The 26455-nt window shown below is 43.2% G+C and overlaps 1 protein-coding gene across 8 annotated transcripts in view; it reads right to left on the bottom strand.

Moving 5' to 3' along the window:
- LOC309648138 (uncharacterized protein) overlaps positions 1–26455 on the bottom strand; it is a 67676-nt gene that overhangs the window by 31877 nt on the left and 9344 nt on the right. For 2 of the 8 annotated variants that reach the window (XM_082436373.1, XM_082436374.1), the window contains 2 exons: positions 25677–25803; positions 9718–13936 (listed from right to left, as the gene is read on the bottom strand). In XM_082436373.1, the coding sequence (XP_082292499.1) occupies positions 11946–13936; positions 25677–25710 (2025 nt within the window). In that variant the 5' untranslated portion in view covers positions 25711–25803 and the 3' untranslated portion in view covers positions 9718–11945. Of the gene's footprint in view, positions 1–2123; positions 3082–3365; positions 13937–25475; positions 25615–25676; positions 25804–26455 lie in introns of those variants that run through there. The other 6 variants (XM_082436377.1, XM_082436379.1, XM_082436372.1 and 3 more) reach the window with 5 other exon arrangements.

Below are 26455 nucleotides of genomic sequence, written 5' to 3'. Positions count from 1 at the left end.
ATGGCTATGATCAAAAGAACAGAAAATAACAGGGACTTCCCTGGCGGTCCAGTGGTTAAAACTTCATGCTGTCACTGCAGGGGGTGCAGGTTCGATCCCTGGTCATCACTTCTTGGGGAACCAAGATTCTGCATGCCCCTCAGTGAGGGCAAAACAAAACAAAACAAAAGAACAGAAAATAAAAGATTCTGGGACTTCCCGGGGGACGCAGTGGTTAAGACTCCGTGCTCCCAATGCACGGGGCCGGGGTTTGATTCCTGGTTAGGGAACTATATCCCACATGCATGCCACAACTAAGAGTTTGCATGTCACAACTAAGTAGCCTGTGTGGTGCAACTAAGGAGCCCGCAAGCCACAACTAGGGAGCCCACCTGCGACAACTAAGACCTGGCACAACCAAAATAAATTAATTAATTAATAAGAAAGGAAAGGAAGAAAGGAAGGAGAGAAAGAAAGAAAGAAAGAAAGAAAGAAAGAAAGAAAGAAAGAAAGAGAAAGAAAGAAAAGAAAGAAAGAAAGAGAAAGAAAGAAAGAAAGAAAGAAAGAAAGAAAGAAAGAAAGAAAGAAAGAAAGAAAGAAAGAAAGAAAGAAAGAAAGAAAAAGAAAGAAAGAAAATAACAGATGCTGACGTGGATACAGTGAAACTGGAACCTTGAAAAAGTGTCTTGCAGCCACACTTCATGGTCTGTTGTAGTAGTGACCAGATCAGTGAAAATACTGTCACACAGTCACACAAAAAAATGTCAGGTACCAAAATGGAGCAAAACCTGGGTACCATTAATTTGGACAGTCACTTGGCCATAGAAAGGGCAAACAAGGAGGGATCTACCACCAGGTAGAGGGGAAGACTACTGACCCTAACAAGGTAACAGAAATAATAGCAAAAATAAACAAATGGGACCTAATCAAACTTATAAGCTCTGGCAGAGCAAAGGAAATCATAAGCCAAACAAAAAGATAACCTATTGCCAAATAATATAACTGAAAAGGGCTTAATTTTCCAAAATATCTAAACAGCTATACAACTCAATAACAAAAAAAAAACAACCCAGAAGACCTAAATAGACATTTCTCCAAAGCAAAAACACAGATGGGCAATAGGCACATGAAAAGATGCTCATCATCACTAATTATCAGAAAAATACAAATCAAAACTATTCAATACAGTGAGGTATAACCTCACACCAGTCAGAATGGCCATCATTAAAAAACTACAAATAACAAGTGTTGGAGAGGGTGTGGAGAAAAAGGAAACCTCTTACACTGCTGCTGGGACTGTAAATTGGTACAGCCACTATGGAGAACAGTATGGAGGTTCCTCAAAAAATGAAAAATAGAGTTACCATATATTCCAGCAATCCCATTCCTCGCCATATATCCAGCAAAAACATGGTTTGAAAGGATACATGCACCCCAATGTTCAATGCAGCACTGTTTACAATAGCCAAGACATGGAAGCAACCTAAATGTCCATAGACAGTTGAATGGATAAAGAAAATGTAGTGTTTATATACCACAAAAAATTACTCAGCCATTGAAACGAATAAAATAATGCCATTCACAGCAACATGAATGGACCTAGAGATTGCCATACTGAGTGAAGTAAGTCACAAACACAAAGACAAATAACGTATGTTATCGATTATATGCGGAATCTTTACAAAATTGATACATATAAACTTATTTAGAAAACAGAAACAGACTCATGGACTTAGAGAATGAACTTGTGGTTGCCAGGGGGGAAGGGTGATGGGGATGGATAGTTAGGGAGTTTGGAACTGACATGTACACACTGCTGTATTTTAAGTGGATAACCAGGGACCTACTGTACAGCAGAAATTAAAACAAAATTGTAAATCAACAATACTTCAGTAAAATTAAAAACAATCAACAAAAAAAGACTACTGACCCTGAATCCTTACCTGTAACTTTGGGGCTACGGGTGTTCGGGCACTAAGGACTAGGGATGCACTCTGCCTAACCATAGTAACCACAGCACATAACCAAGGAATTTAAGAAGAAAGCAGTGCCCATGTTCCAGATGTGAGGACAGAGCTGCCCCTGAGGAAGAGAAGAAAGGAAGAACCTAGCTCAGAGGATAGGGGTGGGTGTGAGGGCCTTACCCAGCATGCATACAACTGCAAAGTTCTCCAGCATGACATCAAGGTACAGGTGTATCTGAACCTCATCAAGAAGACACCATTCCTCCCAGGAGAAGTACACGGCCACATCCTCAAAGGTCACACTGCCCTGGTATAACAGGGACAAATAAAACCATGAACGGTCTCACTCCTGAAAACCCACAATCCATCTTCCCACACATTTCCCCTACTGCCCAATGATATGGAGCCACTTGAGACCTGGGGAAGAAAACCTCCCTCCTCTGATCTGAACCTCCCATTGCCTTCAAAACACACAGGCAGTCATTTGAAGCTGAAATCCTGCTCTTCTGTGCTGTTTATTCCCACCAGAAAATAAAGGAGACCTGCACTTACCTAAACCAACTCAACCTCACCTCAAAGTACTTCCACATACTGGTGTGGGTTCTAGGAGTAACCTTCCATACTCCCTCCATAGAACGTCTGGGTCTGCACTCAGTACCCAGAGCATGAGATTCTCCAAGGTCCCCAAACCAAAAAGCTAGCAGAATGGCAGGTGAAGAGCCCTAAGACCCCTCAAATACAGAGAATGTGTGCGTGGGGGTCAAAACAAGTGAGGGATTGGGACAACCTCCATTTACCAAAAGTGCTTCTGCAGCCCTGGGAATCTGTGGGAACAAGCAGGTCATAGAAGAAAGTGACCATGGCGGTACTCCAGGGGCTCAGGCCTTCCCTGGTCCCCTGGCGGTACCAGAGCCAGGTAACCTCGGGCTGACTGGCTAATCTCCCCTGCCTGCCTCCGTCCCCAGTGCTACCGTTTATCAGTTGTGACCTTGGAAAAGCCACAACTTCCCTCTGCCTCAAAGTCCTCATCACCCACCTACAGTCTTTTCTTCCACTGAACAGGCTTTGGAGAATTTTCAAAAGCCTAACTCAGATCGTGTCCTTCCTTTGCTCAAAACTCTCCACCGCTCCGAGGGCCCTAAGAAGAAAGGTACAACCTCTCAGCTACCACTCCAGATGCAGCCTGGCCTCAAACTTGGTTCCCCGCAGAAACAAGACGGAGTACACGTCCCCGGGATGTTCCTGCTTCAGTTGCATCTCCAAGCCTCACTCACACCGCATACACTGGTGGTCAGAAATAGATAAACCACCCCTGAAGCCCTCACTGTCCTGGAGCAGACGTGACCAGGCGCCGCTCACTCGGGGCGTTCGTATTTCGGTGGGGAAACGGGCAGGCGAGAACCCGGAGACCGCCGCGTTTACCTGAGGTGGGTCCGTCAGCGCAGGCGCCGCCATCGGAACCTTTACGCGGAGCGGAGCGGAGCGGCGACAGTCCAGCGACCGGGTCGGAGTCGGCACGGTTACTCCCCGCAAGCGGCGGCGTCGTCCCCGTCCCTAAGACCCGCCCGTGTAGTGCGCATAAACCGTCCACTTCCGCCTCCTAGGCCTCTCACCTCTTTCTCAACACCGCACAGCGGAGCTATTGATCAGGTCCACAGTCTCAACAACAATCAAAACGTCCACCACGAAGACACCGGAAGTCCTCCTCCCTGATGTTCTCCCTCCCGGAAATGTCCATTTTCTAGATTTTCATTGGATGAACTTCGCCTTAGCGCAACTTCTTCTGGGTAATGTAAGGGTAAAGGCTCAAGGAGCGGCGCTCCCCACTAGAAGCACCAGGAAAAAAGCCAAGTAGCATCGCGCGGAGCGCTGGGAAATCAACGGGGGGCAGACGGGGAGGAGGCTCCATCCTTCTTAAGGTGTGGGGGATCCATGAGGGAATTGGCGAGATTTTTTTTTTTTTAATAAATAGTATCTGCTGTTATTCTTTTTTTTTTAATTTTTTAAATTTATTTATGGCTGTGTTAGGTCTTCATTTCTGTGCGAGGGCTTTCTCTAGTTGTGGCAAGTGGGGGCCACTCTTCATTCACGGTTTGCGGGCCTCTCACTATCGCGGCCTCTCTTGTTGCGGAACACAGGCTCCAGATGCGCAGGCTCAGTAGTTGTGGCTCACGGGCCCAGTTGCTCCGCGGCATGTGGGATCCTCCCAGACCTGGGCTCGAACCCGCTTCCCCTGCATTGGCAGGCAGACTCTCAACCACTGCCCCACCAGGGAAGCCCCATTTAAGAGTCTTTAATGCTACTGATTACTGAAGTGTTTGGACATAATCTCAGACTCCTTGGAGCCAACCCAAGTTTACATCCACTGGTAATTAGAAGCAAGTAAACATTATTCTATTGCTCTTGAAATGCATGCAGACTGGAGTGATAAAAGTAATTTTGTAAGCTACGGTCAGAGAAAAAAAAAAAAAAGCTACAGGACCGTAATTGGGAATACGGAGACGAGATATTCAGCAGGCCTGAGGCAGCTAAACAAGAAGGAAAGCACTACTTTTGGTCCCCCAGAAAAGACTCTCCTGCCTGCATTGTCAGTGATTGTGCCCAACTGAGAAAAGCTGAGGTATAATCAGGCACCAAAAATGGCTGTATTTTTGTTGTTTATACATCCCCTGCTCCACCAAGTCTGACTCACTGGCACCCTACTCACATGGCTGAACTTCTCTCTTAATCATAAGACCTAATCAGTCAATGCCCACCTTCTTTCTCTAGCCACAGCTAGTGATCGTGTGCCTTTCTTTTTCTTCTTTCTTTCTTTTTCTTCCTTCCTTCCTTCCTTCCTTCCTTCCTTCCTTCCTTCCTTCCTTCCTTCCTTCCTTCCTTCCTTTTTTTCTTTCTTTCTTTCTTTCTTCTTTCTTTCTTTCTCTCTTTCTTGGCTGTGTTAGGTGTTCATTGCTGCCCATGGACTTTTCTCTAATTGCGGCAAGCAGGGGGTTGCTCTTCTTTGTGGTGCTCAGGGCTTCTCATTCTGGTGTCTTCTCTTGTTGTGGCGCATGGGCTCTAGGCGCGGGCTTCAGTAGTTGAGGGATGGGGGTCACAGAGCGCAGGGTCAGTAGTTGTGGCACACGGGCTTAGTTGCTGCACAGCATGTGGGATCTTCCCGGACCAAGGATCGCACCCACATCCGCTGCATTGGCAGACAGATTCTTAACCACTGAGCAACCAAGGAAGTCCTAGAAATTGTTCTAATCTTTAGTTCATAACTTCTTCACATTGATAGTTTATCAAAGGGACTGTGAGTGGCATACTCCTCTGCGGCTTTCCCTAAGAATTGATGAGCCAACCTCACATCAATTCCCTTTAAATCAGGTAAACTCCCTCTGCTCCACAGTAAAAAAGACTGCTGCCACTTCCTACCTAATGTGTCTGGACCATGATGGAGTGTCTCTCATGGACCTTGCTCTGGATAAGTAAGATCCGTAGCCATTAAACCACTGATGTCTCTGTCCTTGTCTCTGGGCTCTTTCTTTGGTCTTCAGGCTGGGCAATTATTGATATATTATCCTGCCTCTGGGACAAGACCCCTTACTCTCTCCCAGCTGATCAGTGTCTCCAGCCTCCGCCACTCCCGCCCTGCTGTGGCACCGCTCCACAGGGAGAAGGCAGGGCCAGTGTGGTTTCTCTGCATGTATGGTGGAGTGGGTGAGCTGTGGCCAAACAGCTACCGTCAGAGATGTGGGCTGCTTCTCACGTACCGGTGGAGCAAGTTCCCACAATGGCCACCGCAGCCCCACCTGGGCTCTGCCCTGGGACTGGGCTGCCTCTTCATCCATAAATGGAGTCTTTCCCTGGTCTTGACTGCCCCAGATCCAGCGACATGTTGGGGCATGGAGTTAGCGGAGCCAGAGCGTTTTTTCTGCTCTGGCTGCGGTGTGTGGTGAACCTGCTCACTGGAAACCGGCAGCTGCTGAAGTGGACCTCTCTCTGCCCGGTCCCAGAGCCAGGTGGGAGCATGCACACTTCCTCCAAACAGAGTCCAGGCTCCTCCAACCTTTCTCTCTGTCCCACTGGTCCTCCAACCGGTAAGGAGGCTTGCCTCTACCACATAGAACCTAGGACTGGGTCACCCAGTCTGTGGCTTGATCAGCTCACTGGCCAGGGTGGGTGTCTGCCCATGTGATCTCCCTTCTCCTCTGAGTCACACATCTTTTGACCCCAGTACTTTTCTTCCCTTCCTGTCCAATTACATGTGTATGTTTCTTACAGCCTTGGTTGTACAGGAGTCCTTCTGCCAGTTTCCAGGTACATATTGATTTCCTCTCAGCTATTCCTTAAGGAACAAAAGCAAACAAATGAGAAAAAAAACCTGTGTTCTTCAGAGGAAAAAAGGTCTCTTCCTTCTTTGAACAACAGGAACTGACAGACTCTGTCTAAGCTATATTTTATTTTTAAATATTTATTTATTTATTTAGGCTGTGCCGGACCTTCATTGTGGTATGCGCTATCTTTAGTTGCAGCATGCAGACTTCTCAGTTGTGGAATGTGAACACTTAGTTGTGGCATGCATGGGGGATCTAATTCCCTGACAAGGGATTGAACCTGGGACCCCTGTCTCTTTGCCTAAGCTTTAGTCAGATTCCTTTGAGCTCTCTTCCCCACTGGTCCTTGGCCCTTCCCACATCCTTGCAGGGATGGCTTAGCTCAGTTTCAGGAAGAAAACTGCAAAGGTAGTTAGGTAAGAATAATCCAACCATTCATACCTGATCTTCTGATCAAATCCTCAATTCCTATCTTTGATATCTGATGTCTCTGGTCTTTCTTCAGCAAGATTCTTATTAAGTCAATGTAGCAAGAACCCTCCTCACACTTGATGTTTCCCATTAGTAATTTTCCATCCACTGAACCCTTCAATTTGCTCCTTGTCTATAAATCCTCAGTTGTCTTTACTGTATCTAAAGTTGAACTAAAATTTTCTCCCGTATTGTAATAATCTTGACACCTATCCCAGTGGTACTGAATAAAGAATGTCTTACCATTTTAATAAATATCAGAATAATTTTTTCCTTACCACTGTTAAATTCATTTCAGTTAAACCTGAACCTACTTCTATAGACACAGACAGAGGACGGGAGGATCCTTACCCACCTCCCAAAAGAGGCACCTAGGGGACCACCTGGGCACTCAGGGGCTTGCATGACACATGTACCCTCCCCTGTCCTCTAATCAATGGAAGGAATTGCTAATACTGCCATTCCAGGACTAAGGAAATGGAGAACAAGGGCTGACAGGGAACTTCCTCAAAGTCACAACCCCAGAGGGTGTCAGAGAGAATCCATGCAGAAGTCTCTGGACTCTGCAGCCCCCGGTCCTTCTTATGGCTTGGTCCAAGGACAACAGATGGTGTCAGGGGGTTTTGAGGAGTCCCATTCCCTTAGCTTGGAAATGAGGGAGGGGACCGAGGGTGTGTTTTTTGTTTATGGGGGTGTGTTGGCCATGCCACGTGGCATGTGGGCCCATAGTTTCCCAACCATGGATCAAACCTGTGCTTCCTGTAGTGGAAGCCCAGAGTCTTAACCACTGGACAACCGGAAGTCCCTGAGAGTGTTTAGATGTAGTAGGAAACCGAAAGGTAATGGAGGGCACTGGGGGTGGAGGAGTGTGAGGTGATAAGAGGGTAGGAGGATGCAGGTGCGTTAATCTTGCAGCAAATGGACCATGTCTAGGGAGGAAACAGGCAGAGGGTGGCTGTCCTCTACTCATGATCTCCCAGCAAGAGACAGGGATCTGGGATTCAATGCCAGGTTACCTGGTTCAGGGCATGGGTAGTCTGGTCACTGCACTCTGTTTCCCTCCCTATCCAGTTTTGAGGACTCAAAGAACACCTTGTCCATCTTGTAATTTGGAATAGTGAAAGAATACGTTCTCAACTTTTTCTCAATTTTATACTATGTCTCCCTCCCCCCAAGAGCCCTGCTCATACCCCAGCCCCATGCTGATGAACACAACTATCTTTTGATTGGGAACCCACATCAATGGCTTTCCTGTGAATGACCCCATTTATCTACCCAAACTGCCCAGTGATCAGTCTATTATTAGTCTTCCAGTTTGTGAAAGGAGAGGTCTGCACCTCAGAGAGGTTGAGGAGCTTCCACAAAGGCACACAGCTGCCAGGCCTCTGATGACAGTGCTTCCTCTACACTGCACAGGTGCACTGGCTTCTCTTCTTCACCTCCCTGAATGGACTCCATCTGCTGTCTCACAACCATGTACTACCTACACCTGACGTCTGCATCTCCACCAGGGCCTCCAGCTCCACCTCCCCCAGTGTACATCTCCCTGCAAACATCTTCCCTTTTGTGAAGTTGTTCACAGGGACAGCAGCACCAACCCAGGAAACCACACAGGGTCTTCAGTGTCACCCCAGATGTGATACTGGCCTCCATCATATGCCATATGCAGTGATTTGTTTCCAAGGGTCTGTCCATCTTCTGCACAAACTCGCTTCAGGATGTGACTGTGTCCAAATTGTCCTGGTCACTATTCCGAGCACTGTGAGGGACCCAAAATGACTAAGAATCTCCACTGTGGCACTCTCCCTGTCTCCAAGGCTCTTCCTCCTAACCCTCTCACCCATTGCCTCGCTGTCCCTCCTACCCCAAAAGAAAAATATGAATCACCAAATGATTGCTAATAAGCAAGAAGGTGCCCACATCTCCTCGGGACTCCCTGTTGACAAACTTTAGTCCAAATGCTAAAGGATCAGTGCAGGCTGACACCTCCCATAAAGCCTGTAAAACCCCACCCCAAGTCCTTCGCTTGACAAAGCTGCTCACAGGTGTGAATCTCTAGCTTCTAACAAGGTGTGACCCAGTCCCTGAACTGAACACCATTAGTGCATCATCAAACTTGTGGTGATGTGGAAGAGGTTGTTCTTTCCAAGCCAGTCTACACTCACCTCACCACATGGATCCACGAAAACTGTGTGACTGTGTGTGGCTCACACACGAGAATTTTGAGCATCCCGTTCACATACCTGTGCCACAATCTCCCTGGAGTGTTTGTGTGGCCACACCTGCTGTGCTGAGTCAGCACTTCCCATTTTATTTCCCCAACAGGGTCTCACTTCTGTCATACATCCTTTGTGCAATGGTACATAAGTTTGTAGGTCCAGGCTGAATCAACGGGTGTTAGCATTCAAAATCTGTCACACAGTGTCCCCAGTTGTGCTGATATGGACTGATATTTAGAATACTTCCATATGTAATAAAGTTACTGGAGTTATGAAAGGGCTCTTTTGTTTTATATATATATATATATATATGTGTGTGTATATATATATATATATATATACATATATATATATATATATATACACACATATACATATTTGGCTGTGTTCGGTCTTAATTGCTGCGCGCAGGCTTTCTCTGGTTGCAATGAGCAGGGGCTACTCTTCAAAGTGGTGCGTGGACTGTCATTGTGGTGGCTTCTCTTGTTGCAGAGAACGGGCTTCGGTAGTTGCCACACGTGTGCCCTAAGGCGTGCGGGTTTCAGTAGTTGGGGTGCACAGGCTCACTTGCTCAGCAGCATGTGGGATCTTCCCGGACCAGGGATCAAACCCATGTCCCCTGCATTGGCAGGTGGACTCTTAGCCACTGAGCCACCAGGGAAGTCTCTGGCAGGTGGATTCTTAAACACTGTGCCACGAGGGTAGTCCCAGGGCTCTCTTATTTTAGAAATGCATTCTAAGAAGTTATGTATTCAAAGACATGATACCTAGGATTATAAATTTTAAAAACTACTAAGTAAATCTTGATACACAAACACAAAAAAATGTGCATAAAAACGATAAATGATGTAAGATACAGGAAGGGCCCAACACAGTCATTCCATTTATATATACATTTGAAAATAGCTATTACAAAAGTAGAATATGCTCTTGCATCAGTCATTTTAATGTTGAGGATGAATTAACAATGGCAGGAGGAAACTGGTTGGAGGGCTATACACAAGTATGTCAAAATGTACATTTTAACTAGGTAAAACTTAAGTCAACTATTCATCCAGTAAATGATTTTCAAAACAAAGATGCAAAACCTATCACTTTATAATAATTCTACTATGGTTTATTAGCTACATTCTTAAAATTGTGGCTACTGTACCTGTAATGGTGGAAAAAGAATACAATAGCGGGCTACTGGCAATGCTTCCCGAATGAATGTTCAGTGAAATTATGTTGGCAATTTGACCTTGGCTATGGTTGGAATATTTACAGCATGGAAACTGGCAAACACTACAAACCAGAGATTAATTTATTGTGTAATTGAATGTCTGGACTTAACTCTAAGGTAGCATATATTAATAATGAAGATTATTCCTAAACCTGTATAATGTACGTAACTATTACATTATGCATAGTATAAAATTGAGAAAAAGTTGAGAACATATTCTTTCACTATTCCAAATTACAATTACATTCAGAAAAGAAATCACTCACATTATTGGTGAATGAGTGAAATCTAACAGATGTCTTTGTTGTTTACCTGCTCTCTTTTGTCAAAAAAAGAGAAAATAGCCATATCTCACAAAATAAAAGTAGGCAAAAGATAGGAACAGAAATTTAACCAGACAGGACAAACAGGTAAAAAACACACACATGAAAAACAAAAATTCAACATCAACAATCCTAAGAAAGGGAATTCCCTGGTGGTCCAGTGATGAGGACTCCAGGCTCCCACAGCAGGGGGCATGAGTTAGATTCCTGATCAGAAGAACTAAGATCATGCATGCTGTGTGACACGGTCAAAAAAAAAAAAAAAAAAATCCTGAAGAAATGCAATTAAAATCATAATTTTTTATAAATGAATTTTAAAGTCTTCATAGGAGGGGTCAGCCTACATTCAATCTTAGCTTTTAAGGTAGGTTGATCAAGTGTGGGTCCCAAGGGGGGGAGGGCAAGTTCTTGCTAATTAACAGTCATCATGTTGGTAAGTTAACATTTTTTCTGGAGGGATGAGAGGAACAGTGAGGCAATGGATCAAGGGTTTAGGAAGAGGATGCTTGGAGACCAGGCCAAGTAGGGCCACACTGGACATTCTTAGTCCTTCCGTGTCCCTCACACTGCCCAGAACAGTAAGCGGGTCAACCACATAACAGGGCAACAGGGACATCCTGAGGTGGGTATGTAAAGATGGACAGGACCTTGGAAACAAATCACTGCATATGGTGGTAGAGCCCATGTCAAATCTGAGGTGACACCAATGACCCAGTCCGGACTGCCTGGCTTAGTGCTGCTGTCCCTGTGGAGAACCTCCCAAGCAGGAGGGTGTTTCTGGGAGATGTGCACTGGTGAAAATGAAGCTGGAGACCCTGGTAGTGATGCAGATGTCAGATGTGGGTAGTTCATAGTCAGGACACAGCAAGTGGAGGCCCTGATTGGAGGGGCAGGAGAGAAGACAGTGGATGGGTGCAGTGTAGAGGAACCACTCTCATCAAAGGCCTGGCATTAGTGAGCCCTTGTGGAAGTCCCTCAACCTCTCTGAGCTGGACACCCCTTCTTTCACAAATGGCAATAATAATAACTGAATCACAGCACTGGATTGGTTGGGTAGATAAATGGAGTCAGTCACAGGAAAGTCATCAATATTGGTTCCCAGAGAAAAGATAATCCTGTCCATCAGCATGGGGCTGGGGTATGAGCAGGGCTCCTGGTGTGGGGGTCGGGGCACAGAAGTGTCAGGATGGACAAGGTGTTCTTTCAGTCCCCAAACCTGGAGGTGGCGGGCAGGGGAGGAGTGAAGTGACCAGACTCCCAATATCCTGAACCAGGCAACCTGGCATTGAAGCCCAGATCCCTGTCCATTTCTGGGAGATCACAAACAGATGACACATCATCTCTGTGTCTCAGTTTCCTCTCTAGAAAGGGTCCATTAGCTGCACGGGTTCTTCTCACTCTCTTACCACCTGGAACTCCTTCAATGTCACTGCCGGCCATGTTCGTGATATTCATAAGGCCCTTTCTTCAGTGTGAACTCTATGATGTTTAATCAAGTGGCACCTTTGGGTGAAAGATTTACCACATTCCTTGCACTCAAAAGGCTTTTCTCCAGCGTGGATTTTCCTATGGATGCGGAGGAGCTGTCTTTGCTTAAAGGCTTTCCCACATTCAGTGCACCCATAAGGCCTTTCTCCAGTGTGAACTCTGTGATGATCATAGAGAGAGGATCGACTAGTAAAAGACTGACCACATTCACTGCATTCATAAGGCCTTTCTCCACTGTGAACTCTCTGATGACGAAGAAGGCTAGAGCTACCAGTAAAACATTTCCCACATTCACTGCACTTATAAGGCCTTTCTCCAGTGTGAATTCTCTGATGATCACGAAGGCTCGACCTAGCAGTAAAAGATTTCCCACATTCACTGCAGTCATAAGGCCTTTCTCCATTGTGAACTCTCTGATGATACCGGAGGCCACTCCTAGCAACAAAAGATTTCCCACATTCACTGCACTCATAAGGCCTTTCTCTAGTATGAACTCTCTGATGACACTTGAGGTTCAGCCTAGGAGTTAAAGATTTCTCACATTTATTGCACTCATAAACCTGTTCTCCAGTGTGAAATTTCTTATGGGCATTGAGGTGTGCCTTTTGGCTAAAGAATTTCCCACATTCACTGCACTCGAAAGGCCTCACTCCACTGTGAACTCTCCAATGATTGCAAAGGTTCGACCTACTTGTAAAAGATTTCCCACATTTATTGCACTCATAAGGCTTTTCTCCAGTGTGAACATTCATATGGGCACTGAGTTGTTCATTCCGGCTAAAGAATTTTCCACATTCACTGCACTCAAAAGGTCTTTCTCCACTGTGAATTCTCTGATGATTACAAAGGATCGACCAAGTAGTGAAAGATTTCCCACATTCACTGCACTCATAAGGCCTTTCTCCAGTGTGAACTCTCAGATGATAATAGAGGCCAGAGCTAGTAGTTAGAGATTTCCCACATTCATTGCACTCGTAAGGCTTTTCTCCAGTGTGAACTCTCTGATGTGCAAGGAAATTGGATTTGCGGGCAAAATATTTTCCACATTGGGTGCATCGATAAGGTTTTTCTCCAGTGTGAACTCTCTGATGTTCAATTAAGTTCCACTTTTGGATGAAAGATTTAGCACATTCCTTGCATTCATAAGGCTTTTCTCCACTGTGGATTTTCCTATGTGCTCTGAGGTACTTCCTTAGGCTAAAGGATTTCCCACATTCACTGCAGTCATAGAGCGTTCCTCCACAGTTAACTCTCTGATGTGTAAGCAAATGGGATTTGTGGCTAAAAAATTTTCCACAACGGCTGCATTCATAAGGCCTTTCTCCAGTGTGAACTTGCTCATGCTGAATAAGGTTAGTTCTTTGGGTGAAGGCTTTCCCACATTCTCTGAACTCACAAAACCCTTCAGTAGTGAGGACTCCCTCATCCTGAATAAGTATTTCTGTGTGGCTGGAAGCTTTCTTGCCTTCTCCCCAGCTGTGATGACCTTTTCCACTGAGAAAAACAGCTTCACACTCCTTACTCTTGCTCAGTTTCTTCCTGGTATTAGTGGCCTGTGGCTGAAGTTCCATGTTGGCCACGTAGTTGTTCCCAATCTCCATGTAGGTAGAGAGATTCCCTGTTACATGGATTGTGCAGCTTTTCAAAAATGCAGGTCTCCCCATATCACAGCTGAAGGGTTTCTCTCTAATGTGCTGCTTCTGGTGCTCTTGAAGGTTTGCAGTGAAATAGAACTGTTTCCCACATGCCCCACATGTGTATGCTTTCTGCTCTCTATTTGTTCCTTGCTCTTCAGCCAAGTGCAAAATGTCTCTCAAAACTGGGATGCACATCTTACATGGCTGGGCCTTCTCAGGAGACGAACCTGCCCTGGGGGTCCTCATCTGTGACACTCCTTCTGCAGATACGCTGTCTTCAGAAGGTGTCTCTTCATCCTCAACTACAGGAAAAGAACCTGAAAACAAAGAAGTGATGATGAAGTTAATGTTGAGTTTATTGGGGGGAGTGAGGCCATCACAAGTCTACATTTGACAAGTGAAAGAACCAGTCCACAGGACTGTGTTCAGGAAATGAATCTGGGGTCAAATTGAGAAGCAGCTGCTCTCACCGAGTACAGGACACAAGGACTGGATGGGGCCCAAAGCGAAAGGTGTCTTGTACAATTCACTCTTTTGTCAATGGCCTTTACCAGGACCACATCTCCTGGTGACCTGTGATACTGTACAGAAGTGTATGTCCATATATACACTACAAAATGTAAAACAGATAGCTAGTAGGAAGCAGCCGCATAGCACAGGGAGATCAGCTCAGTGCTTTGTGACCACCTAGATGAGTGGGATAGGGAAGATGGGAGGGAGATGCAAGAGGGAAGGGATATGGGGATATATGTATACATATAGCTGATTCACTTTGTTATACAGCAGCAACTAACACACAATGTAAAGGAATTATACTCCAATAAAGATGTTAAAAAACAAAAAAAAACAGAAGTGTATGTCCAGGTCTCAGAAAATCTGACTGCAACAGGTCGCTGGCGTTCCAGAAATATTAAAGGATCCCTTATGTTGAGGATACAAATAGTGTCAGTAGGTACTATGGGAAAAACAGTGTGAAGACCACATGAGATAAGTGGTTTAGAGAGGTGGTAGGGAATGAATCCGAGGGTGCAGTCAGAATAAAAATGGGAAGTAGGAGAAATGACAAGTTGGCAGAATGTCACGAATGGAGAAACACGAGAGAAGTGATTTGTAGCCACTGACAATGGCACTAAAACACTAGTCAAGAGGAAGTCATACTTCCTGATATGACTTAAACACAGACCTAATATCAAGGCCTCTCCCAGTTGTCATTCATGTTAATCAGGCTACCTCTGAGGCTTTTTGCTGAGACCAGAGTCATGTCCATCCCATGAAGCCCAAAGGACTCTCCATCCTGATTTGACCAACTACACGGGACACAAATGATACAAGTCCTAACATAGTCAGGATGGCTGAATAGCCAACACTGGCCCAGAGGAACTCAGTACACAATACACAGTATATAAATATTACATTTTATGTCTGGTGCAGGGACTATCCTGGTGGTCCAGTGGTTAAGACTCTTTGTTTCTAATGCAAGGGGCACAGGTTTAATTCTTGGTCGGGCATGCCACGCACTGGGGCCAAAAAAAAGAACATCCGGTGGAGCCAGAGGAAAGGATGTACAGTGCATGGAGTACAAAATGTTAGGAATGTATCTCCCCACCTAAACAACTATTGTACTGGGAGAATCTAATAGATCTCTTTTGCAACCACGGCATCTTCTGAAGATCTGCAGTGTCCCACAAAACAGTTTGAAAAGACAAAGCTTCAGAATCAAAATCAGATATCACAGGGATGTTTGAACAATCACATTGGGAATATAAAATAATTATGACTAATATGCTAATTAAAGTCTACTAATGGATAAAGCAGACAGCATACAATGCCAGAAGGGAAATGTAAGCTGAGAGATGAAAATTTTAACAAAGGACCATAAAGAAATGCTAAAGATCAAGTACACCATAACAGAAATGAAGAATGACTGTGATGGGCTTATTCGTACCCTGGACACAGCTGAGGAGAGAATGTTTGAGCTTCTTTTTCTGTTAGGAGAAACTTCCAAAACTGAAAAATGAACTGAAAAAATACAAAAAATAAAATTAAAAAATACTTGAAGCAATAATGATGGAGAATTTCTAACAAAATGATGTCAGACACCAACCAACAGATCCAGAAAGCTCAGTGAACATGAGGCAGGTTTAATGCCAAAAACACTACATCTTAGGCTTATCACATTCAAATGCAGAAAAAAAAAATACTAAAAGAGGCTGAAGGAATCAACACCTTTCCCAAGAGAAGCCAAAAAAAAAAAAAAAAATTACATTTGAATTCTCCTCAGAACTCAGGGAAATAAGAACTGAATGGAGTAAAATATTTAAAGTGGGAAGGGGGAGGGGACATCACCAACCTAGAATTTGGTAACCAGCAACATAAATCTTCAACAGTGATGATGAAATAAACACGTTCTTAGACACAGAAAAATTGTGGGACTATATTAAAGGGAGTTCTTCAGAGAGGAAAAATGACATAGATCACAAATTTGGGTTTCATAGAGAAAGGAAGACCATAAGAGAATAAAAAACTTTCATTGACATAAAACTGACATGGGACATTGTATTTCTTTAAGTTGTACAACATGATTTATGTATACACTGCTATGAGTACCACAATAAGTTTAGTTAACATATATAATTGCATATTTTTTCTTCTGATGAGAACTTCTAAGATCTACCCTTTGGAAACTTCTAAATGTACAATACAGTTTCGTTAACTAGAGTCACTATGCTGTGCACTACATCCCCAGGACTTACTCATCTTATAACTAGAAGTCTGTAACTTCTGACACCCGTCACGCACTTCATCTAACCACCTTGCCCCACTCTGGCAATCACTCATCCTTTGTCTGTATCTGAGTTTGGTGTTGTTGTTGTTGTTTTAAAGATTCAACATGTAAGTATACTCATGTAGTACAGGTAAACCTGGAACAATATGGGTTCACACTACTTGGGTCCACTCGTACAGAGATATTTTTCAACAAATACACATAGGATCACATGATCTGTAGCTGGATGAATCCACAAATGGGAAAACTTCAGAATCAGAGGGCTGACTATGGGACTTCAGCATCCACAGATTTCAGTATATGCAGGGGCTCCTGGAACCAATCCTCCATGGAAACAGTGGGACAAGTGGATTTGTCTTTCTCTCTCTGACTTATTTCACTTAGCATAATGTCCTCAAGGTCTATCCATGTTGAGGCAAATGGCAAGATTTCCATCTTTCTTTATGGTTGTATAATATTGAATAATATGCCATATATACCACATGTTTGTTAGATCCACTCATCCATCAGTGGACACTTAGGTTGTTTCCGTATCTTGAATATCGTAAATAATGCTGCAATAAACCTGAGGTACAGATATCTTTTTGAGATGATGATTTCACTCCCTGTGGATAAATACACAGAGGTGGAATTGCTGGACCATATGGAAGTTCCTTTTTGAACTTTGTAAGGATTCTCCATAGTTTTCCATAGTAGTTGTAACAATGTACACTCCCACCGACAGTGCACAAGGGGTCCCTTTTCTCCACAACTTCACCAACACTTATTTCTTGTCTTTTTCACAACGGACATTGTAACATGTGTGAGGTGGTATCTCACAGTGGGTTTTTTTTTTCCTAACTTTTAATTTATTTTTGGCTGCATTGTGTCTTAGTTGCTGCATGTGGACTTTCTCTAGTTGCAGCGAGTGGGAGCTAGTCTTTTGTTGTAGTGCGCGGGTTTCTCATTGTGGTGGATTCTTTTGTGGCATAGCATGGGCTCTACGTGCGCAGGCTTCAGTAGTTGCAGCACGCAGGCTCGATAATTGCAGCACACAGGCCCTAGAGTGCGTAGGCTTCAGCAGTTCTGTCACAGGGGCTCAGTAGTTGCGGCGCAGGATCTAGGGCACACTGGCTTCAGTAGCTGTGGCACTCGGACTCAGAAGTTGTGGCTCATGGGCTCTAGAACGCAGGCTCAGTAGTGTGGCACAGGGCCTTAGTTGCTCTGCAGCACGTGGGACCTTCCCGGATCAGGGATCTAACCCTCATCCCGTGCAGTGGCAGGTGGATTTTTTTTTTTAAATAAATTTATTTATTTATTTATTTTTGGCTGCATTGGGTGTTCGTTGCTGCATGTGGGCTTTCTTTAGTTGCCGCAAGTGGGGGCTCTTTTCATTGTGGTGTGCGGGCTTCTCATTGCGGTGGCTTCTCTTGTTGTGGAGCATGGGCTCTACGCGCACGGGCTTCAGAAGTTGTGGCACACAGGCTCAGTAGTTGTGGCTCACAGGCTCTAGGGTGCAGGCTCAGTAGTTGTAGCTCACAGGCTTAGAGGCTCCTTGGCAGGTGGGATCTTCCCAGACCAGGGCTCGAACCCGTGTCCCTGCTTGGCAGGTGGATTCTCAACCACTGCGCCAGCAGGGAAATCCTCATTGTGGTTTTGATTTGCATTTCCTGACCATTAGTGATATTGAGCATCTTTTCATGTAGCTGTTGCCCATATGCATGTCTTCTAAGGAACAATAGTAACTGTATACTCCATTATGCATTTTTTAATTAATGAATTTATTTATTTTTGGCTGCATTGTGTCTTCATTGCTGCATGTGGGCTTTCTCCAGTTGTGGCAAGTGGGAGCTACTCTTTGTTGCGGTGTACAAGCTTCTCATTGCAGTGGCCTCTCCCGTTGCAGAGCACAGGCTCTAGGTGCACAGGCTTCAGTAGTTGTGGCATGCAGGCTCAGTAGTTGTGGCTCACGGGCTCCAGAGCACAGGCCCAGCAGCTGTAGCACATGGGCTAGCTGCTCCACAGCATGTGGGATCCTCCCAGACCAGGGCTTGAACCTGTGTCCCCTGCATTGGCAGGCGGACTCCCAACCACTGCACAACCAGGGAAGCGCAATTATGCATTTTTAAACACACCCATTTATGTATGCTTATGTAAAATTAAAACAAATGAGCACAATAATACAATGCAGGAGAGATAGCAATTAGGATTTTTTAAAATTATAAGGTATTCAAACTACCAAGGAAGCCATACAGTGTTATATGAAAGTGGACTTCAATCAGATGTAAATACAGAGTGCAAACTCTAGTACAACTACATTAAAAAAATGAAAAGAAACGAGTATATCTGATATGCTAACAAGGAGAGAAAATGCAATCATACAAGATGCTCGATCTAAACAATAAAAACAAGAGTGGAAGACTAATATAGGAACAAAGAATAAGGGCAATGGTAGAAAATGGTAACAAATACATTAGATATTTATCCAACTATATCAATATATTAAACATTGATAGTCTCAATGCACCAATGAAAAGAGATTATCAGAGTGAATCCATAAGCAGGAGTCAGCTATATGTTCTCTCAAAAAAACCCACTTTATTTATTTATTTATTTTACATCTTCATTGGAGTATAATTGCTTTACAATGTTGTGTTAGTTTCTGCTGTATAACAAAGTGAATCAGCTATCTGTATACGTATATCCCCATATTCCCTCCCTCTTGAGCTTCCCTCCCACCCTACCTACCCCACCCCTCCAGGTCGTCACAAAGCATCAAGCTGATCTCCCTGTGCTATGCAGCTGCTTCCAACTAGCTATTTATTTTACATTTGGTAGTGTATATATGTCAATGCTATTCTCTCACTTCGTCCCAGCTTACCCTTCCCCCTCCCCGTGCCCTCAAGTCCATTCTCTACATCTGTGTCTTTATTCCTGTCATGCCCCTTGGTTCATGAGTACCATTTTTTTAAGATTCCATGTATATGCATTAGCATATGGTATTTGTTTTTCACTTTCTGACTTACTTCACTCTGTATAACAGACTCTAGGTCCATCTGCCTCATTACAAATAACTCAATTTTGTTCCTTTTTATGGCTGAGTAATATTCCATTGTATATATGTACCACATCTTCTTTATCCATTCAACTGTCAATGGGCATTTAGGTTGCTTCCATGTCCTGGCTATTGTAAATAGCGCTGCAATGAACACTGTGGTACATGTATTTTTTTGAATTCTGGTTTTCTCAGGGTATATGTCCAGTAGTGGGATTGCTGGGTCATATGGTAGTTGTATTTTTAGTTTTTCAAGGAACCTCCATACTGTTCTCCACAGTGGCTGTATCAACTTACTGCATGCGTGCTTTCTCCCGTTCCAGCAAACAGGGGCTACTCTTCATTGCAGCATGCAGGCTTCTCATTGTGGTGGCTTCTCTTGTAGAATACGGGATCTGGGCACACGGACTTCCATAGTAGCAGCACACAGGCTCAGTAGTTGTGGCTCACAGGCTTAATTGCTCTGTGGCATGTGGGATCTTCCTGGACCAGGGATCAAACTCGTGTCCCCTGCATTGGCAGGTGGATTCTTAACCAATGTGCCACCAGTGAAGTCCAGAAACCCACTTTAAATACAAATATGTGAGAATTCCCTGGCAGTCCTGTGGTTAGGACTTGGCGCTTTCACTACTTTAGCCCAGGTTCAATCCCTGGCCAGGGAACTAAGACACTGCAAGCTGTGGCACAGCCAAAAAAAAAAGAAAAGAAAATCCGCCAATACATGATCTCATCGACAGATTCGGAAAACAGATCTGGCAAAATCCAGCACCCATTCATGATCAAAATCTCCATCTCCTAGTAAACTAAAAATAGAAAAAAAACTTCAACTTGACAATCTAAATAGAACCTTCTAACTATCATCTTTACCAGATGAAAAACTAGAAACTTTCCCAATAAGATGAAGAAGGCAAGGATGTTCCCTCTGGCAACTCCCTTTCAACTTTATACTATAAGTCATAATTAATGGACTGAGAAGAGAAAGTTATATAAAAGTTATACTGATCAGGAAGGAAGGAATCAAGCTGCCTTCATTCTCAGATGATATAACCAGCTATGTAAAAACCAAAATATACACCAAAAAAAACCCCAAAACAAATCCTGGAACTTGGTATCAATTATAGCAAGGTTTCAGGATACAAGGAAAATATACAAAAGTCAATCACTTTCCAATACATCAAGAATAAACAAGTGAAATGTGAAATTAAAAACACAAGACCATGTACATTAACACCCTCCTAAACAAGTGGAGAGACAAAGGAAGAAACACTTAATTATAAATCTACCAAGACATATATAAGATTTACATGAAGGGTGACTTCCCTGGTGGCGCAGTGGTTAAGAATCTGTCTGCCGATGCAGGGGACATGGGTTTGATCGCTGGTCCATTAAGATCCCACATGCTGTGGAGCAACTAAGCCCATGAGCCACAGCTACTGAGCCTGTGTTCCAGAGCCTGCAAGGCACAACTACTGAGCCCACGTGCCACAACTACTGAAGCCCGTGTGCCTACAGCCCATGCTCTGCACCAAGAGAAGCCACCGCAATGAGAAGCCTGTGCACCACAATGAAGAGGAGCCCCTGCTCGCCGCAACTAGAGAAAGCCCGCGCGCAGCAAGAAAGGCCCAATGCAGCCAAAAATAAATAAATAAATAAATATAAAAAGAAAAAAAATCTACATAAGGGAAACTCTAAAACTCTGATGAAGAAATCAAAGAACTAAATAAACGGAACTAAATACATGGAAAGATATTTCACATTCATAAATATGAAGACCCACTACCGTCAAGAAGTCAGTTCTTCCCAATTTCACCTAGACTGCACCTAGATTCAATGCAATCCAAATCAAAATCCCAGCAAATTATTTTGTGGACCTAAGTAAATTGATCCTAAAGTTTATACAGAGAGGAAAAAGTCCCAGAATAGCCAACACCATACTGAAGAACAAAGGTCGCAGACTGACACTACTCAACTTCAAGACTTAGTATCTTAAAAAGAAAAAGAAAGAAAAAAAGAAAAAGGAAAAGAAAAACAAAACTTAGTATCTAAGGTAATCAATCCTGGGAATTCCCTGGCACCCCTTGGTTAGGACTCCGCACATTCACTGCTGAGGGCCCAGGGTTCAATCCCTGGTTGGGGAACTAAGAACTTATAAGCTGCATGGCAAGGCAAAAAAAACCCAAAAAAACAAAATGTAATCAAGCCAGTGCAGTATTGTTGAAAGGATAGAGAAACTGATCAATGAACAGTATTGAGAGTGCAAAAACAGATCCACAGAAATAAACTCATCTGACTTTTGACAGATGACAAGTGCAATACAATGGAGAAAAATGAAGTCTTTTGAATAAATAGTACTGGAACAACCGAACCTCACATGCCAAGACATGACTTCTAGACACAAACCTTACACCCTTCACAAAAAATTAACTCAAAATGGATCATGGACCTAAAAGTTAAGTACAAAAAAACCTTAAAATTCAGTACAAAAACAACAACCCAAATACAAAATGAGCAAAACACCTTAACAGACACCTTATTAAAAGAAGATATACACATGACAATTTAGCATATACAAAGATGAACGGAAATGCAAATTAAACTCAAAAGCAGATACCAATACATACCTATAAAAATGGTCAAAATCCAAACACTGACAACACCAAATGCCGGTAAGGGTGTGGAGCAACAGGAATTTCATTCATTGCCGATTGGAATGCTTAATGGTAGAGTCCACTTTGAAAGGCAGTTTGGTAGATTCTTACTAAACTAAACATAATCTTATATCCTCCAGCAATTGTACTCTGTGGTATTTATACAAAGGAGTTGAAAACGGACATACACACAAAAACCTTCAAACAGATATTTACAGTAGCTTTATTCATAACTTTCAAAACTTGGAAGTAATCAAGAAGTCCTTCAGTAGATGAATGGATAAACATGATACATCCAGAGAACAGCAACACTATTTACAACTAAACTGCAAAGAGCTATCAGGTCATGAAAAGACATGCAGAAAACTTAAAATGCATGTTACTGTGTGAAAGAAGCCAAGATGAAAAGGCTACATACTGTATGAGTCCAAGGATATGACATTCTCAAAAAGGGGAAATTAATGAGACAGTAAAAAAGTAATCAGGGGATACCAAGGAGTACAGGGGAAGAAGGGATGAACAGGTGGGGCACGGAGAATTTTTAGTTGAAAATTGAACACATTCTGTATGATACTATAATGGTGAATACATGTCATTATGCATTTATCAAAGCCCACAGAATGTACAACACCACAAGTGAAACCTATCGCAAACTTTAGATTTTGAGTGATAATGATGTGTTCATGTAGGTTCATCGATTTTAACACTCAGATGAGGGATTTTTGATTCAATGCAATCCCTATCAAAAACAATGACGTCTTCAAGAAATAGAAAAATTCAGACTCAAATTCACATAGACTCAAGGGATTCGATACAGTCAAAGCAATTGTGAAAAACAACAAAGTTGAAGGATTCACAACACATGAATTCAAACTTTCTTACAAAGCTACAGTAAGCAAAACAGTATAAAGTGCTACTGGCATAAAGACAGATATATACTCCAATGGAATAGAATAGAGACTAGAGTGTCTAAAGATCAGCCCTCAAATATATGATGCAATAATTACTAACAAGAGGAGGATTTCCATTGAATAAGGACAGCCTTTTCAACAAATGGCGCTGGGAAAACCGGATACCCACATGCACAACAATGAAATTAGAACCTTACCTAACACCATACACAAAAATTCACTCAAAATATATCAAAGGCCTAAACTTAAGAGCTAACACTAAAAAGTTCTTACAAAAAGCAAACAAGAAAAGCTTCAAAACGTTGGATTCAGCCATGATTTCTTGCCTTTGACAACAAAGGCAAAAGCAACAAAACAAAAAATAAACAAATTGGACCTCATAAAAATGAACAATTTTGGTTGCATACCTTTAATTTACACAAACTTATGTGTCATTATAGCCCAAGAAAGCTAGGGGAAGAAAGGAAAAAACTGAAAAACTTTTTAACATCAAAGGACACTATAAACACAGTAATAAAGAAACCACAGATTGGGAGAAAACACTTCCAAAACATGTATATAAAAAGGGATTCATATCTAGAATCTATGGGTAAATCTGTAATTCAACAACAACCAAAAAACCAACTTGATTAATAAATAAAAAAGGACTTGAACAGACATTTTTCTAAAGCTGTACAAATGGCCAATAAGCACACCAAAAGGGATATAATTGAAATGGGAAAAATATACCATTTCACACCCATTAGGATGGCTATGATCAAAAGAACAGAAAATAACAGGGACCTCCCTGGCAGTCCAGTGGTTAAGACTGCACGTTGTCACTGCAGGGGGCGCAGGTTCAATCCCTGGTCATCACTTCTTGGGGAACTAAGATCCTGCATACCCCCCAGCAAGGCCGAAACAAAACAAAACAAGAGAACAGAAAATAACAGATGCTGGAACATCCTGGGTGGAGCAGTGGTTAAGACTCCGTGCTTCTAATGCAGGGGGTTGGGGTTCGATTTCTGGTCAGGGAACTAGATCCCACATGCATGCCACAACTAACAGTTCGCAGGCCACAACTAAGGAGTCTGCAAGCCGCATCTAAGGAATGAGCGAGCCACAACTAAGGAACCCGCTAGCCACAACTAAGACTTGGTGAAACCGAAATAAATAAATAAATGTTAAAAAAATAAAAAGAAACAAAAAACCGGATGCTGGCGTGGATATAGAGAAATTGGAAGCTTGAAAAAAGGTCTTGCAAAAACATCTTATGGTCTGTTTTAGTAGTAACCATGTCAGTGACAACACTGTCACACAGTCAGGCACAAAAATATGTCAGGTACAAGAATGGAGCAAAACTTGGGTACCATTCATTTGGACAGTCACCTGGCCAAAGAGAGGGCAAACAAGGAGGGATCGATCAGGTGGATGGCAAGACTACTGACCATGACAGTCTCCCAAGGCAACAGAAATAAAAGCAAAAATAAACAAATGGGACCTAATCAAACTTATAAGCTTCGGCACAGCAAAGGAAACCATAAAGAAAACAAAAAGATATACTATTTACAAATAATGTGACTGACAAGGGCTTAATTTCCAAAATATATAAACAGCTATACAACTCAATAACAAAAAACAAACAACCTAGAAGACGTAAATAAACATCTCTCTAAAGCAAAAACACAAAAGGGTAATAGGCACATGAAAAGATGCTCATCATCACTAATTATCAGAAAAATACAAATCAAAACTATTCAATACAATGAGGTATAACCTCACACCAGTCAGAATGGCTGTCATTAAAAAGCCTACAAATAACAAGTGTTGGAGAGGGTGTGGAGAAAAAGGAACCCTCTTACATTGCTGCTGGCACTGCAAATTGGTACAGCCACTATGGAGAACAGTATGGAGGTTCCTCAAAAAACGAAAAATAGAGTTACCATATATTCCAGCAATCCCATTCCTCGCCATATATCCAGCAAAAACATGGTTTGAAAGGATACATGCACCCCAATGTTCAATGCAGCACTGTTTACAATAGGCAAGACATGGAAGCAGCGTAAATGTCCATCGACAATTGAATGGATAAAGATGTGGTGCTTATATACCATAGAATATTACTCAGCCATTAAAACGAATGAAATAATGCCATTCATAGCAGCATGGATGGACCTACAAATTGTCATACTGAGTGACGTTAAGTCACAAAGAGAAAGATATGCAGAATCTAAAAAAAAAGTTGATACATATAAACTTATTTAGAAAACAGAAAGAGACTCACGGACATAGAGAATGAACTTGTGGTTGCCAGGGGGGAAGGGTGATGGGGATGGATAGTTAGGGAGTTTGGAACTGACATGTACACACTGCTGTATTTTAAGTGGATAACCAGGGACCTACTGTACAGCAGAAATTAAAACAAAATTGTAAATCAACAATACTTCAGTAAAATTAAAAACAATCAACAAAAAAAGACTACTGACCCTGAATCCTTACCTGTAACTTTGGGGTTACGGGTGTTCGGGCACTAAGGACTAGGGATGCACTCTGCCTAGCCATAGTAACCACAGCATATAACCAAGGAATTTAAGAAGAAAGCAGTGCCCATGTTCCAGATGTGAGGACAGAGCTGCCCCTGAGGAAGAGAAGAAAGGAAGAACCTAGCTCAGAGGATAGGGGTGGGTGTGAGGGCCTTACCCAGCATGCATACAACTGCAAAGTTCTCCAGCATGACATCAAGGTACAGGTGTATCTGAACCTCATCAAGAAGACACCATTCCTCCCAGGAGAAGTACACGGCCACATCCTCAAAGGTCACACTGCCCTGGTATAACAGGGACAAATAAAACCATGAACGGTCTCACTCCTGAAAACCCACAATCCATCTTCCCACACATTTCCCCTACTGCCCAATGATATGGAGCCACTTGAGACCTGGGGAAGAAAACCTCCCTCCTCTGATCTGAACCTCCCATTGCCTTCAAAACACACAGGCAGTCATTTGAAGCTGAAATCCTGCTCTTCTGTGCTGTTTATTCCCACCAGAAAATAAAGGAGACCTGCACTTACCTAAACCAACTCAACCTCACCTCAAAGTACTTCCACATACTGGTGTGGGTTCTAGGAGTAACCTTCCATACTCCCTCCATAGAACGTCTGGGTCTGCACTCAGTACCCAGAGCATGAGATTCTCCAAGGTCCCCAAACCAAAAAGCTAGCAGAATGGCAGGTGAAGAGCCCTAAGACCCCTCAAATACAGAGAATGTGTGCGTGGGGGTCAAAACAAGTGAGGGATTGGGACAACCTCCATTTACCAAAAGTGCTTCTGCAGCCCTGGGAATCTGTGGGAACAAGCAGGTCATAGAAGAAAGTGACCATGGCGGTACTCCAGGGGCTCAGGCCTTCCCTGGTCCCCTGGCGGTACCAGAGCCAGGTAACCTCGGGCTGACTGGCTAATCTCCCCTGCCTGCCTCCGT

This window comes from Balaenoptera physalus (assembly GCF_965194825.1).
Source record: "Balaenoptera physalus genome assembly, chromosome: 19".
Lineage (NCBI taxonomy): Eukaryota > Metazoa > Chordata > Mammalia > Artiodactyla > Balaenopteridae > Balaenoptera > Balaenoptera physalus.
This window is presented reverse-complemented; position numbering and strand designations above follow the sequence as displayed.